We start from the raw sequence: 16468 nt of genomic DNA on the forward strand, positions 1-16468 counted from the left end.
ATTCATTCCTTTTGGAAAGACATCTGGAGAACACTGAGAGAACTAAAAATAAACCTGCCATTTGATCCTGCAATTCCTTTATTAGGTATATATCCAGAAGACAAAAAATCGAATTATAACAAAGATATTTGTATCAGAATGTTTACTGCAGTCCAATTCATAATTGCTAGGTCATGGAAGAAGCCTAAATGCCCATGGATCCACAAATGGATCAACAAACTGTGGTATATGTACACCATGGAATACTATGCAGCCCTAAAGAAAGATGGAGACTTTATCTCCTTCATGTTTATATGGATGGAATTAGAGAATATTCTTCACAGTAAAGTATCTCAAGAATGGAAGAAAAATTATCCAATGTACACAGCCCTATTTTGAAACTAATTCATAGCTTTTATAGGAATGTCATAACCTAATTATAGCCTTAGAATATGGGAAGGGGGTAGGCGAGGGGAAGCGAGGGGGGTGGATGGGGGAGGGAGGGTGATTGGTGGGGTCACCTATATGGTTTATCTTACAAGGGTACAAGTTAATCTTTCAAAAAAAAAAAAAAAGAGCACTCCTGTGCAGATTACATGGAGGGAGGGCCTCGGCAGAGTGGCAGGGAGGTTCCACGGTGGTCCTCTGCAGTGGCAGCCATAACAATGGAATTATTATGACCCCTAAAATGTTGAGACAACTTTGTGAGCTAGAATGGCCATCCTTTGGAGTAGACAGGCCGTTAGAAGTTTAGTAAAGTAGGTATAGAGAGTGGTGACTGGTAAGCCTGGATACTCTGATTAGTTCCATACATAGACACTTGGTTGACACTAGTGTTATAGCCACCCCTGTGGCTGAGAGGACAGGCGACCATTGTGATGGTAGCTAAAGCAGAAGAATAACAGATTAAAAGACATGGTGACAAACTAAAAGGCCAAGTACTAGTAGATCCTACTCCAGAGGACCCACCTAAAATACATATAAGGCCACGGTAACATTTACTGACAAGGGAACTGTTGATCTCAAGGTTCCCACACCACATCTATTGTTAACTGTAACTATGCCCCAGGAAGAATGGAGATTATTCAGGAAACCAGAATAAGAAAACTTAGAGTCAGAGTTAATTGCTACATGGCCTAATGTGTGGGCAGAAAACAAACCCCCTGAACTGGCCATAAACCAGAAACCTGTTTATCTGAAACTAAAGACAGAGGCACAACCTGTCAGACAAAGGCAGTATCCAAGGCCAAGGGCAATACTGGAGGGAATTCAGGTCCTTTTGAGAGAAGATACCTGAGAAGGGTGAGGTCTAGGAGAACAGGTCTTCTCTAGGAGACCACAAGGATACACCTGTGTGGTCCTCTCCATGGTGACTCAGCTCTTGGGAATTTGTAAACCTAACTTCCTTGAACTCCAAGTTCCATGAAATCCTGTAGTTCTGTAGGGGCTGGAATCGTACCTCCCTCTTGATTCAAACTGGACAATGAGAAGGGTATCTTTGGGTTGGAACTTTTGGACTGTCAATAAAAAGGGAAAGACGAAGCCAGTTGAAGAGCACAACCATTTGGAATTCTTCTGTGCCTGTTAAGCTCCTGGCTGGTGAATAAAACCCTTCCTCTTATAAACATGGTGTTTGGGTGCTCTTTCTCTCTTGGGTCTCGTCTTCCTGTAACATTTTAAATAGGCTAAGGTCTTATGGAACTATCCATTCCTGCCAGTCACAGTGGAACACCCTCTTTTGCCAAAGCTAAGGACCTCAGAGTATCACCTTGTGCGGGACTTAAGACTAGTTAAACTACTGTAACTTTGTACCCAACAGGGCCAAACCTGCGCACTCTTCTTAGCTCCGTATCAGCAGAGGTTGCTTGGTTCACTTGTTTAGATTTGAAAGATGCCTTCCTTACAACCTGAGTGGCCCTGGTAAGTCAGAAGCTGTTTGCCTTCCAGTGGGAAGACTCCTGAAATGGAGTTTTTAACAACATACCTGGACTTGGTTGCCACAAGGGTTCAAAAACTCCCCTACAGTCTTTGTGGAAGCACTGGCCAGGGACCTGTCAACCTTTCCTGCACAGCAGTTACAGTGCACCTTACTGCAATATGTGGATGATTTACTATTAGGCCATGAGATTAGGAAAGGTTGTGTTGAAGGAACTGATATGTCGTTAAAACATTTAGAGAACTATGGATATAAAATTTCCTGAATGAAGTTTTAACCTATAATTTGTAACCTGCCTGTTCCCAAGGCCAGGCGGCAGTTGTGAGAATTTCTATGGATCCTAAATGTTGCTGTGCTTGCTAAGCCCTTGTATGAAGTTACAAAGCAGGGTGGGGGGAGGGAGGGCAGGTGATAAAGAGCCTCTAGGATCCTGGTTCTCAATCTTCCTCCTGTGGGTCTCCACCTACAGGTCGAGAACCGCTGCCGTAGTGTGAAAGGCCCTCAGGAAAAAGTATTCCAAGCCATTAAAAAAAAAAGAACTCCCATGGGCAGTGCCTGTGGCTCAAAGGAGTAGGGTGCCGGGCCGATACCGGAGGTGGCAGGTTCAAACTCAGCCCTGGCCAAAAACTGCAAAAAAAAAAGAAAAAGAACTCCCACCTGGAACATCTGCCCCAAAGGCAGAAATTGTAGCACTCACCAAGGCTCTGAAATTAAGTAAAGATAAGACAGTCAACATTTATACTGATTCAAAGTATGCCTTTTTAACCCTGTATGTACATGATGCACTGTATAGAGAAAAAGAACTATTAAGCTCAGCTGGAAAACAAGTAAAATACTTATTAAAGGCTATGTGGAAACCTGGCAAGGTGGCAGTAATGCATTATAAAGGACACCAAAAGCAGCAAGGACATGTTATCTTAAGGAATACTAAAACTGACACAGAAGCACGCTGGGAAGCAGCAAGCCAATGTATATTTGCAGCCCTACTACCTTGGGTCCCAAATGTAATACCAGTATACAGTGAAAAAAAAAAAAGAAAGAAAAAAGAAAAAGAACTGGAGTGTTTAGCACAAGAGCAAGCATTTGCCATAGATGTTGGTTGAATGTGTTTACCAGATAGAAGAATAGTTGTGCCAGAATTATTGGGAAGTACTGTAGTAGGAAACAACAGGAAAGTATTTCTATCTAAAACATCTACCAAGCCTGACAAAAACAGTAAGTCAAAGATGTGTCACTTGTAGCTAATTAATGCCAAACAAGGCCCGTCAGCCACTGGGTATTCAGTGTAAGAAATACACCCTTTGAAAACATTCAAAGCGGACTTTAATGAAATGCCTCCAAGCAGAGGAAATAAGTATCTGCTGATATAACTCAGGGAGAGTCAAGATTTTCCTACTTGAAGTGAAAAAGCCAAAGATGGCACATGTTTTCTACTTAGAGAAATCATCCCTGAATATGACCTGCCTCTTTACTTAGGCTCTGCTGAAGGACCTGCTTTTGTGGCTCCGTTTCTGAGTTTGAGGTTCCTGTGAGCTGTGACACTACAGCACTCTACTGAGGGCAACATAGTGAGACTGAGTCTCAAAAACAAAAACAAAAACACCCCCCAAACCTCCTTCTCCCTACTGCCCCTAGAGAAATTTAGGTTTTCCAGTTTATGATTCTAAACTGAAAAGACAAACTATGATGTGAAAAAAAGAGATTGGAGTGACCATGAATGGCTCCCCAGCCACCTGGGCTGAAGGTGGGTCATGGGGACACCGAGCCCCAATATATTGGTTTGGCTCCCCATCTTGGCTCAACGGTGAAGGAGGAAGCGTCTTTCCTTCCCAAAGGTGATGAAGTGAGAGGGGCACAGAGCACTGCAGAGGGAACCGGGAAGGCTGAAGAAAGTGGAGAAAATGAGGCCCCCCAAACAGGGCGGGGACGATGCAAGTGACCTCCCTGGATCCCAGAAGAAGGAAGAAGAGAGAGAGAGACAGCAACAGAAGAGATGGAAGAAATAACTGAGGAGGGAGCAGAAGGGGAAGAGGAGGAGGAGGAGGAAGCTGAGGGCGAAGACGAGCCAGGAGAAGGAGAAGACTCTTAGGCCTTTCATGTTTAATTTCTCCCAGAAAACCCAAGCCGTGAAGCAACATTTCAAATGTCTCTCACAAACCAAACGCTACAAAATACCTTGGCCTAAAGCTAGCACAGCTCTCAGTACATTTGGGGTTCACCGAGGACTTATCAAACCTGACATGCTTAGATGTGCACGGATAACTCCTTAATCATGTTGATAGGAAATTAAATGTGAACATGGCATGTGCATACCATCACATGCCTGACGCTCTTGGCCTTGGAACAGGCAATTTGTTTGTTTTTGCTTTGCGTGACTAGATCTTATTAATACACTAAAATAAATGAAAAAAAAATCCAATTGTTCAGTTGGATTATCCCATTACAAGCAGTTTTAGAAATAGTAACAAATGAGACTAGCAAAGCCTTAACCCTACTGGCCCATGAAGAAACCCAAATGAGAAATGCTATTTATCAAAACCGACTGGCCCCAGACTACTTTCTAGCAGTTGAAGGAGTGTATGGAAAATTCAATTTGACTAACTGTTGCTTACAGATTGATGATGAAGGATAAGTAATTGAAGATATAACTAAAATAACTCATGAACACTAAAACTGACACAGAAGCACGCTAAAATAACTCATGTACCTATACAAGCGTAGAATGAATTGAACCCGGATTTTTTATTCGGTGAATGGTTTTCTAAACTAAGAGGATTTAAAACTATAATTATAGGTTTTCTTTTTATAATTGGAGGGTGTTTGCCTTTGCCTTGCTTATTACTTATCTTTGTTCAATTTCTCAAAGGCATAATCTCTGCAATTGTGATAAAAAAGAAGGCAGGCAAAGTATTCATGACTCAACGATATCAAGAAGCTATAGATACCGATAATGAATGAGATGAGACCCCATTCCCAACCGATGGGATCTTAAAGGGGGGAATGAGGAAGGAGAAATAAATCTTATACTTCTTAGTGATCCCGAGAAAGTAGCAGGCAGCTGCAGAAGAACTCCTCCTTTAAAGATAAGAACAAACTTTACACTGAGCTGAAATAACCCTGAAAAGCAGAAGAAAAAAAGAAAGACTATGTAACACTTAGATGTTCATGGATAAAAAAGACCACGTAAGACTAATAACAGTACCCTGGTTTCTTTTTTCTTTTTTTTCCAATTTCTTTCTTTCTTCCTTTCTTTCTTTCTTTTTTTTTGAATGGTAACTGTATACATTGATGCACTTTGGGGGTACAGTGTGGTGTTTTCACACACAATCCTAGACACTTCCATCAAACTGGTTAACATAGCCTTCATGTAACTTTCTTAGTTATTATGTCAAAACATTCATATTCTACTCATAGAAAGATTCACTTGTACCCTTGCAAGATGAACCACAGAAGTGAGTACCCTGGTTTCTAACATCTGTAGCCATAACTATGTAGCTGATATTGAACTGAAAAAAAAAGGTATAAAAGATCCTGAAAAAAAAACCTGTTCCTCAAAACTCAGCATTTCACGCCTTGAGGCACCTGAGTTCTACCCTCAATTAAAGATTCCTTCCTCTATATTGTGGGTGTAAGTATCTATCTGTTTTAATTTGCAGTTTTCCTATAACACCAAGATTCTTGGCTCAATCATTCATTGAAGCACCCTTGGAAAAGAGCTGGCACTCTTGTCCTTTTTATCCCAAGGGTCTCCCGGGGCTTGCTGCACTCTCCTCTACCCTGAAAGGCAGCCTGCTTTGAATGTCCTAGCCCTGTGAGATCACACAGATCCCCCTGAGACCCATCAGTCTTCTTGTGGCCACCAAAATTTGGGGAGGCATTGGGAAATAGTGAAGTAGGGACTAGTGACAAGAAGACTGAAGGGCTGCAGCTCCCTGGGGATGACAAAGGCACACAATGGGTAGAAAAACAGCATGTTACTCACCACTTGGCTCAGGTTGAGGTCAGGGATTATAATCCCAAAGCGGGTGGCAGCCCAGTGCTCTGTGATTAAGAAACTCCCAGGTCACTGGCAGCAGCAGAGTGTAGACTTGCTACAGTAGAGAAGCTCCTCACCAGTTCTAGAGTCCCCAGTTTGGAGGAGGAAAAACACAAACCCCACCTACCCTTTCCACAGGGCTTCAAATTCCTGGGGGTTGATCCTTGCTAAAATGTTGCTTCTTCCTGTCCTGCTCTGCAACTTCTTCCTGTTGAATTTCTGATAGTTTCTGGAACTGTTTCCTTCAGAATCACACTTGGCCTATGTTTTTTTCCATCAAAACTCCCCCTTCTTTCTGAGATGATCTGGCAACCAATGTCTCTAGTCAGCTATCTTGCCTCCCCTCCTTCCCCTGGGATTTTAATAGAGCCTATATTGAATCTGTAGATCATTCTGTTGCCAGAACAAGGAGTCCATCCTCCTGACACCCAAGGTAATCCACGGAGAAGTGGATAAGAGTTCAACAGTATCACTTTTATTTACAGAAAAACCAGAAAAGCTGGTGAACAGCATGGATGTTTATCTCCCCAAAGTATTGCTCTGCCATCGTGCTTCATTCTGGTATTTTTATGCCTTCACAGTAAAACCATACAGTGATGTTATTATTCAGCATGGTATACATTAAACAAATCCTCCCCTCATAAGTTATAAAGTCAAATATCTCTTGTTTGCAAGGTGGCTGTATCTGTAAAGTATTTTTAGTTAGACTAAATTTACAGCCAGTTAAGGCTTCATTGAGTGCATGAGAGTGCCCTGGGTCCTTGACCGGTACCATGGAGTCCAGTTTCCCAGCTTATCTATGATTGTAGGTAGGCCTTAGAAGTGAATTAACATTCACATTGCATATCGAAGCAGTACCCTGAACCCCATAAATGCATCAATGTACAAAGCTATAACTAATAAAAAATAAATTAAAAAAAGTGAATACACCATCTCCAGAGGTCGCCACATAGGCTCAGCTGGTCTTGTTAGGGCCTGACCAGCATTACCTGCCTGAAATGGCCATTCAGGTTAACAGTGGCTAACAATGTGGAGTAGTATGAATATTTTAACAATATTAATTCTTCCAGTTATCAACACAGAATGTCTTTTCATTTATTTGAATTTACTTTAATTTTTTTCCTCAGTGTTTTACAGTTTTAAGTGTACAAGCTTTTCTTTTCTTTCTTTTTTGTTTTTGGAGACAGAGTCTCATTTTGTTGCCCTTGGTAGAGTGCTATGGAGTCATAGTTCACAGCAACCTCAAACTCTTGGGCTTAATAGATCCTCTTGCCTCAACCTCCTGAGTAGCTGGGACTACGGGTGCCCACCACAACACCTGACTAAATTTAGAGATGGGGTCTCGCTCTTGCTTAGGCTGGTCTTGAACTCATGAGCTCAAGTGATCCACTGGCCTTGGCCTTCCAGAGTGCTAGGATTATAGGCATGAGCCGCCACACCCAGCCCAGTGTATAGGTTTTTCACCTTCTTGGTTATGTTTATTCCTAAGTATTTTATTCTTTTTGATTCTATTGTAAATGGAATTTTTTTAAATTTCCTTTTTTTGGCAATTCATTGTTAGTGTATAGAAACATGACTGATTTTTTGGATGTTGATTTTGTTTACTGGAATTTTGATGAATTCATTTATTAGTTTTAACAGTTTTTTGGGGGGACTCTTTAGCATTTTATATATATCTATAAGATTATGTCATATAGATAATTATGCAAATAGATAATTTTACTTTTCCCTTTCTGATTTAGAGGCTCCCTTTTTTCGCTTGTCTAATTGCTCTCATTAAGACTTTCAGTACTATGTTGAGTAGATACGGTGAGAGTGCATATCATTTTCTTTTCAAGAACTTAGAGGAAAAGCTTTCACCAATGACTAAGATGTTAACTTAAATTTTCATATATGGCCTTTATTTTGTTGAGTTAAATTCCTTCTATACATAATTTGTTGAGAGTTTTATTACCAAATGGTGTTGAATTTTGTCAAATACTTTTTTAGCATCTATTGACATGATCATGTGATTTTTATTCTTTAATCTGTTAATGTGGTATAACACATTGTTTGGTTTGAGTATGCTGGCTCATCCTTGCATTAATGGGATAATTTCTTCTTGGTCATGGTGTATCATCCCTTTAATGTGCTATTGAATTTGGTTTGCTGATATTTGGCTGAAAGTTTTTGATTCATCAGGAATATTGACTTGTAATTTTCTTTTTCTTTCTTTCTTTTCTTTCTTTTTTTTTTTTTTTGAGATAGAGTCTCATTGGTCTGTTTCCCCAGGCTGGAGTGCCCTGACATCAGCCTAACTCACAGCAACCTCACACTGGGTTTGAGGGATCCTCCTGCCTCAGTCTCCCCTGAGTAGCTAGGAGAACAGATGCATATCAATGTGCTCAGCTAATTTTTCTATTTTTAGTAGAGATGGGGGTCTCGCTCTTGCTAAGGCTGGCCCCAAACTCCCAAGCTCAAGGGATCCTTCCACCTCGGCCTCTCAGAATCCTAGGATTACACGTATGAGCCATTGGCCTGGCCATAATTTCTTTTTTTTTTAAATGGATTTCTTATTTTTGGTTTTCAGGGTGATACTGGCCTCTTAAAAAGAGTTTGGAAACATACCTTCCTATGTATTTTTGGAGAGTTTAAGAAGATTGATATTTATTCTTTAAATATTTGGTAGAATTTAACTGTGAAGCCACCTGGTGCTGGATTTTTCTTTGTTGGAAAGTTTTTGATTACTAATTCAATTTCCTTGTTATTGGTCTATTTAGCCCTTCTATTTCTTTATAATTCAGCCTTGGTTAGTTGTATGTTTCTAGGAACTTATCCATTTCTTTAGGTTGTCCGTTTTTTGGGTGTATAATTATTTATAGTCATCTCTTATGATCATTTGTATTATATTTTTGTGGCATTACTTGTGATGTTTCTTCTTCCATTTCTGATTTTATTTATTAAAGTCTTTTCTCTCTTTTTTTTCCTCCTTAATTAGTCTAGTTAAGGGTTTGGTGATTTCGTGGGAAGTTTTCTGTTTATCAGTTTATTTACTTGTAATAGGTCTATTCAGATTTTCTATTTCTTTTTGAGTTTTTTTTTTTTTTTGGTAGTTTGTATGTTTCTAGAAATTTGTCTATTTCATCTAGGGTATCTAACTTATTGGTATAGAATTCTTCATACTATTATCTTATACTCTTTTTTATTTCTGAACTGTCAGTAACAATTTCCCCTCTCTGATTCCTGGTTTAAGTAATTTGAGTCTTCTCTCATTTTTTCTTGGTCAGGCTGTTTAAAGGTTTGTCAATTTTATTTATCTTTTTTTCAAAAAAAACACTGGTTTAGTTGATTTTCTCTATTGTTTTCATGTTCTCTTTTTCACTTATTTTCACTGTAATCTTTGTTTGTTCCTTCCTGCACTTGTTTTGTGTTTGGCTGGCTCTCTTTTTCTAGTTTCCTATGATGAAAGGTTAGAGAACATACTTCGTATGAATCAATCTCTTTAAATTCACTAAGAAGTACTTTCTGGCTTACGAAATGATATACGTAGAGAATGTTCCTTGTTCACTTGATAAAAATCTGTGTTTGGATACTGTTGTATGCAGTGTTCTAAAGGTATTTGTTAGATATACTTGTATTATATTGTTTGTCAAGTCTTCCACTTCCTTGTTAATGTCATGTCCAGTTGTTCTATCCATTATTGAAGGTGCAATCTTGAAATTTCCCAACTAGGGAATAATTCCCGCCCCCCCACTCCCACCAAGTAGCTGCAACTACAGCCATGCACCACCATACCTAGCTAGCTTTTTTATTTTTGCTTTTTGAGACAGAATCTTGCTGTGTTGCCCAGGCTGGTCTTGAATTTCTGGCCTCAAACCAGCCTTCTGTCTCAGGCTCCCAAAGCGCTGGAATTACAGGCATGTACCATCATGCCTGGCTGGGAATATAGCTTTTAGTAAAAATGAGATTGCTTTTATTGGTGGCCATTGCCCCCCAAATTATCTTAAAATATTTTTGAGCAGAAGCAATATTAAAACAAAGGTATAATTCTCAAAGGTGATTGATTTGCAGTGAAAATGCATATGTTTGTGTTATCTTGTTGAAGAATTTTTCCTGATCCTTTGGAGGAAAGGAATTTCTTTTTCTTCTGTACCATGTCAGCAATTTATTTAGGCACTTCGTGATGGTATTAAATCATTTGTCCATTTAGCTTGTCTTCTTTAGAGTGGTTTCAGCTCTTCAAAGGATAAGAACTTTACAACACCAGCCCCATTTATTTCAGAATAAATGTTAAGAAGAAACAGCATCACTATCAAGCCAAATAAGGGTATGAGGCCAAGCATATTATTTTATATTGTGGTTAAGAATATGGATGCTGGAGGCAGAATAACTGGGTTTGAAGGTGGACTTTGTCACTTACCATGTATTAACTGCTTAGTAAAGTTATCAGTCTTCCCAAGTTTCAATTTTCTTATCTGTTAAGTGGAGGTAATAATGGCATCTTCCTGCTAGAGTTGTTGTCATGAGCAAGTGAAATAATCTAATAATGTTGCTAAGTGGCATGGATAAGGGCCAGGTACTCAGTAAAAGCTCAGTTAACAAAAAACGGTCATAATCATTATTATGGCCTCCTACCTGGACAATGTAAGGTGGCAATGGTTTCCCCAGAGAACCTGGCTTCAATTTCATTCTTTTGGAAGTAGCACAAAGTAGACCCTGTTTAAAGAAATGTAGGCAAGGTTTTTGTCTTTAAAAAAGCAATGAATTAATGGATCTAGTCATTGATCACCAATGGCTACTGTCATCATGAAAAAGAAATAATTATATACTATGTACCTTTAGATGGAGGAACACCATATGACTTAAGGAGTAGTCTTGGGCACCCCAAAACCCCCAAATCAAACAGCCATCAATTAAATATCTAGGTATATTTACCAATTTTTAGGAAATGCAGAGAAATAGAGGAGAATGTCCAACAACACTGTAGGAATGCAGTTAACAAAATCCAAGCTGTGAAATAGTAAAAAAGGACCAACAACTCTTTAAGTAAAAAAATTACAAAACAAAAAGAGGTAATGATAAAATTCACAGATTAAAAGATATGTAAAGGACTTGTCAACTAATCATAATGTATAGTCCTGATTGGAACAAATGGTAAATTAGAAAACACTCAAGACTTGTATGGTGTATAAAAATGTGAACAGTGGATATTTAATGATAAGAGGGAATTATTGTTAACTTTTAGGTATAATAGTAGAATTTTTTACTAGAACTATCTTTGAATAAAATATGATTCCTGAGGTTAGTTTAGAGTATTGATGTTAGGATAAACCATAAGGTAATAATTGTTGAAATTGATCAATAGATATAAGAGAATTCAATGTGCAATTTAATCTATTTTTGTATATCTTTGAGATTTTCCATAATAATATTTCAAAAATAGGTGATTGTTTTGAGACACTGAGAGATACTTTAGCATAGCACATGGGGCACTCTAGAAAGAGCACAGGTATTTTTCTTGGAGGACATGAGAACTGGTTCTTGTATGAGTCAATCATGGATGTGTAATGAGATGGAGAAACTTTTATTTATTAGAATTTCACAACAATCAGTGAAGATGGGTGATCCTGGAGAGCTTGGTTTCCATAAAGAAACAGTCCAAATGGAGCACTTATACTAAATTTCCTGGAGGGCTAAGTATTATGGAAAAGTTTAGAGGTTCAAATTCCTGTATGGTAAGATAGAATGTTCAGTCAGCAAGATGGCAGGAGGGAGCGTATGATGGCATTTCTCTCCATTTTGCCCCCGTCTATATTCCTTTCATGAATTCACAAATGTGATTTGCTCTCTTGTGGAAAACAGTAAGAGACAAATATCTGTGTACCAGTTGGAATCTGACAAACTGAGCCAGCACACACAATGCAGAAAAAGAAGAGGGAATCATGTGGGAAAAAGCTCAGCATTCACAAAAGTCCTGGTCAAAAGGAGCCCTGCATGACTACAGATATTTGGATTTGGAGGTTCAGATTCCAAGGAATAGGGAGGCCCACAGGTGACTTCCAGGACAGATATAATATACATACTAGAGTAATGATTGATTTCATTCACTTTATTTTACAACTCTGGTGCTATAGCTTTTGCATTTGCTGGTATCTCTACCCCAAACACTCCTTCCACCCTCTCTTTTTCCTGTCTCTGCTTCAAGGTCACTTCCTCCAAGAGGCTAGTTCTCTTTCCCTTTCACACATTTCCAGTGTAACCTATGTTTCTACATCATCACACTTACCCCACTATACCTGTATTACAATGGCCTGCATTACTTGATTGTACATATTTGAGGACAGGGATTGTTTGTGTTGCACATGGTTATTTCTCCAGGACATATTGCAGAGTCTTACAACATAAAAGAGACAATATTTCATTGTGTTTACATGATGTTAACAAATTGGGGCCGCTAGATTTTTAAGGTTTTTGAGGATGGCCATAGGGATCTCCCTGTAGTGGCCTGTATAACTATTGTTTGTTTCTATCCCCCAAACCTTCCCATTTTTTACTTTATGGTTCCATTAAGAAGTCTTCCTTTCCTCCATATAATTCTAGTCAGACTACTAGTTATGGTCCTGCAACTCCACCCTTTGGGATATACAAATGTCTCTGTTGGGCCCCTTAAGTCATAGTTCCAGGGAAAGGCATTTGACAGAAGTCTGTTTGTGTTATCTTGTTGAAGAATTTCCCCTGATCCTTCAAGAAGGCTATTTGGACCTTGTCCAGAAGGGATGTGACTCTAGCATTGCTGGTAGCCATTTTTATCTGCTTTAGGAAAGAAATCTATCAGAGAACAGCTCAAAGGAAAAATCAGATGAAGAGATTGAGAGGGAAAGAAAAAAAGAGAGATATGATGTTTTAAGTGTTACTATTTTTAGTCTCAAAGGTTTTGGCTCTTCCAATCATTCATTCCATAAGCCACCTTGATGGTCTTCCTGGCAAAATGGATTTATAATTCTCCCTTTCTGCTCAGCCTTGTTTTAAAAATGAGTTTCTATCACTTGCATCCTAAACAATGCTTGCTCACACAAGGCCAGTATTTACAATTTAGCTGTTGTCAGTATTTTACAATTAAATGGAAGATGCGCATTTTTTGATATGCATGTTGCCTAACTAACTAGAAACACCCAGTTTATTAAGTGTTGCTGGAATCATATCAACTAAGTGTGACAACCTTGCTTGTTTCAGATGCTCTGAGTATTAGTTATATTTGTATTAATCCTTTAGGAAAAGAAGGCTAAAGTCAAAATCAATATGGCCTAAGAAGTGCTATTTCCTCACTAGATGGAATCTTTCACAACATGAGATTAGTAGGAAAACACAATGTACTATGTCCTGGGTGGTGAAAATGTCAATTCTTTGGGCTAAAGTGGATCTATGAGAATGCTATAGAAAGAATCTGAGTTGGAACTGGGACATTTCTCAAGTTCCTTCTTTCATAGTTTTGAATTACAGCCTCTCTGCTAATGTGTGAGATTTTGAAGATTTGAATCCTATATTGTTAAATTTTTTTGGCTTTCTAAGTGAGGGAATTTCGTGAGCTACTCAGAACCACATGGCTCTACCAGGGTCCTCAGACTATTAACATAGACCTCTCCCCAGAGCCTGGGCAGTCAATTTAGACTGCTTTAAACTTCTTCCAGGCAGGCTGAGGTCTTCCCCCTTACCACAGAATACCTTTGGAAGTATAAGGTCAGAACTAAGTCCTATAAAAAGGCTTTGATATTACCAAGATTATGGAGTTTTCTTCTTAGTGTAATTCATAAAAGCAGTAGTACTCAATAAAACAAATGTAAGAAATTCCAACAAAATTCTTTTTTTCCCATGTTGGCTATTTCAATGTTTTTTAAAATGTTGGATATTAAATTCTTTCAGAAATATTTTGTGTGTTTCTGCTTCTCAAGTATCCTGTTTTATGGACCATTGAGCAGTTGCTGAAATTAACTCAGGCAGCATCTCCCTGTTTTCTTTTGCTCTATCCACCTACAAAACACTGAGACTGATTCATGAAAAACTTAGCAGCCAGCCCTATGTACCAGCTCTCACCTTTCTACTATCTGCAGTATATCCAGTATTAAGCTTCTTTATTTATGTCTCTTTTTGAACATTTTACCCTCATGTTGCAGGAACAGGGCTGTTTCTTCCCTGACCCTTTCTCTCCCTTCACAATCTTTTCATAGTTTCTTCTAGGAAGAGCATTGATTGAATGGTGGCTAAAAAGCTCTTCTTCTTCTACATATACACCTTCTACATTCTTTTCCAAATTTTCTCTTAACCATTTGCCTTTCCAGAGATCCAGCTCTTCCATGAGAAGAGGTTACTACTTTTCCCTTCTAAGGGAAGGCTGTTGATTCTTCTATACTCTGTGTGTTGGGCATCCTCTCAGCTCCCAATACCATCTCCTGACCATTACTCTTCTGATCCTATGTACAGTCCCCAGGCTATTTACCTTTACTACCCTTTACTCCTTATTATAATTTACCAACTCCCCAGTCATTTCTTACCCATTAAAGATTTCAACATTAAGTTCATGACCCTTCTTTTTGTTCCATGTACCACTATCATCCTGAGTGCTTCCTACATCCATATGGATATCAGTTCAACATCCTGGTCTCTTTCTTCCTTGACCCTTATCTCCAGGGAATTTCATAATACTTAATACACTTGTGACTATGCCCTTGAATTTGGCACCACCTGTAAATGTTCTACTGCTGAAATATTAAGTTTATGCACTTCAGTTTTTGACTACTAGTGCTAGTATTTCCCCTTCCACTCCCCCCACCCCCAATTCACATGTTAAAACTCACTCCTTAATATGATAATATTTGGAGATGTGGACTTTAGGCAGGTAACTGGGTTTATTCAGATCAAGTCATGAGGATGAGGCCCTCATGATGGGATTAGTGCCCTTATAAGAAGAACCACCAAAGAGGGTGGTCTCTCTATCTCTCTCTGTAATGTGAGAACAGAATGAGAAGTCAGCAGTCTATAATTCAGAATAGGGTCCTCACCACAATTAGAACATTCTGGCACCCTGATTTTGACTTCCATCCTTTAGCTTTCTGCATTTTCAGTGTGTGCCTAGTGCTTTAACAATGTGCTTACATAGTGAATGCACAAGTTTGGTTATCTGGGTGAATGGTGATTCAGCATCAACTTACAGTTTCTGTCTGCCCATAACCTTCATAGATGTCCAGCTTAGTGATGCGTTTCCAGTCTTCCATCACCCCAGGGCTGATGGGTCCTCCTGTAGCCACACAATGCTTCAGGCTCTTGAATCTGTGGCTGGAGAGGCATCAACAGTTGTTGTTAGACTTGGTGAATATTTCTACCAATAATAGGTCTGTTGTAAGAAAGAATCTTGGAAAAATGATGCAGGGTTTTTCTGCTTATGTTCTTCTCTGCATGTCTGCACAAAGAAGGCATAGGCAGACATCTTGCCTTTTGGTTTCTCGGGGTCACCTTTAGCCATCTTGCCTGTATTGTTTGCTAGTCGCTGTTTAAATTTTTAAATGCTTTTATTTTAAAGGTAAGAGAAATAATCTGGACATTTCTTGTGATGATATGTTGATTAATAGAGATATGCTGTATTTGAATGCAAACATTTTTAACTGCTCTATAATATGCCAACAAACTAGGCATTTTTTTTTTTTTTTGAGACAGAGTTTGACTATATTGCCCTTGGTAGAGCACCTGGAGTCAGAGCTCACAGCAACCTCAAACTCTTGAGCTTAAGCAATTCTCTTGCCTCAGCCTCCCAAGTAGCTGGGACTACAGGAGCTCATCACAATGCCTGGCTATTTTTTTGTTGTTATTGTCACTGTTGTTTGGCAGGCCTGGGCTGGGTTTGAACCTGACAGCCCCTGTGTATGTGGCCAGCACCCTAGCCGCTGAGCTACAGGCGCAAAGCCCCAACTAGGCATTTTCTAATGTCCACATTGTTTGCTACCACAAATGCTTCCTTCTGTAGCATATGTTTCCTTCTTCACACAGCTAAAGTGAAATTTGGTAAAATGATTATTTAGCAAATTCTAAAGGTTGATACAATGCTTTGGAACCTGTGATATCTCATTAATCTTTATTGATTATAATTGGCAATTCTACTTCTCAGTGAGTACTCTAGAGTATTCTATGATATGAACAAAGACGCTCATTTCATCAGTTTGTTGGCATTTTATGGAGCAGTTAAAAATAGTTATGCTCAAACACAGCATATCTCTATTAATCAACATGCTATCACAAGAAATGCCCAGATTATTTCTTATACTTTTATTTATTTTTCTTATACTTTTAAAAGAAAAGTATTTAAAAGTATAAAAATAGTCAACTCTCAATTGCAAAAGATCCAAATATTTTTATAAGTACTTGATTCCTTAAAACACCATGCATTCTGAGGAACACTATGCAAAGATTAAAGATATATTACACATATTATATCATAAATAGAGATCTAAGGAACAGTATGGAATGAAAACTGCAAGTTTTACCTTAAT

General features: G+C 38.8%; 1 protein-coding gene across 1 annotated transcript in view; it reads right to left on the reverse strand.

The window, feature by feature from the left end:
• The window catches only part of ACSM6 (acyl-CoA synthetase medium chain family member 6), a 44923-nt gene that overhangs the window by 12640 nt on the left and 15815 nt on the right, over nucleotides 1-16468 (reverse strand). Inside the window, exons 7-8 of the mRNA XM_003790700.2 lie at nucleotides 15137-15260; nucleotides 10566-10646 (exon numbers count right to left, since the gene is read on the reverse strand). Of these exons, the coding sequence (XP_003790748.1) occupies nucleotides 10566-10646; nucleotides 15137-15260 (205 nt within the window). The remainder of the gene's footprint in view (nucleotides 1-10565; nucleotides 10647-15136; nucleotides 15261-16468) is intronic.

The sequence above is a fragment of the Otolemur garnettii genome, unplaced genomic scaffold, assembly GCF_000181295.1.
Source record: "Otolemur garnettii isolate 467f Iridium unplaced genomic scaffold, OtoGar3 scaffold00044, whole genome shotgun sequence".
Classification (NCBI taxonomy): domain Eukaryota; kingdom Metazoa; phylum Chordata; class Mammalia; order Primates; family Galagidae; genus Otolemur; species Otolemur garnettii.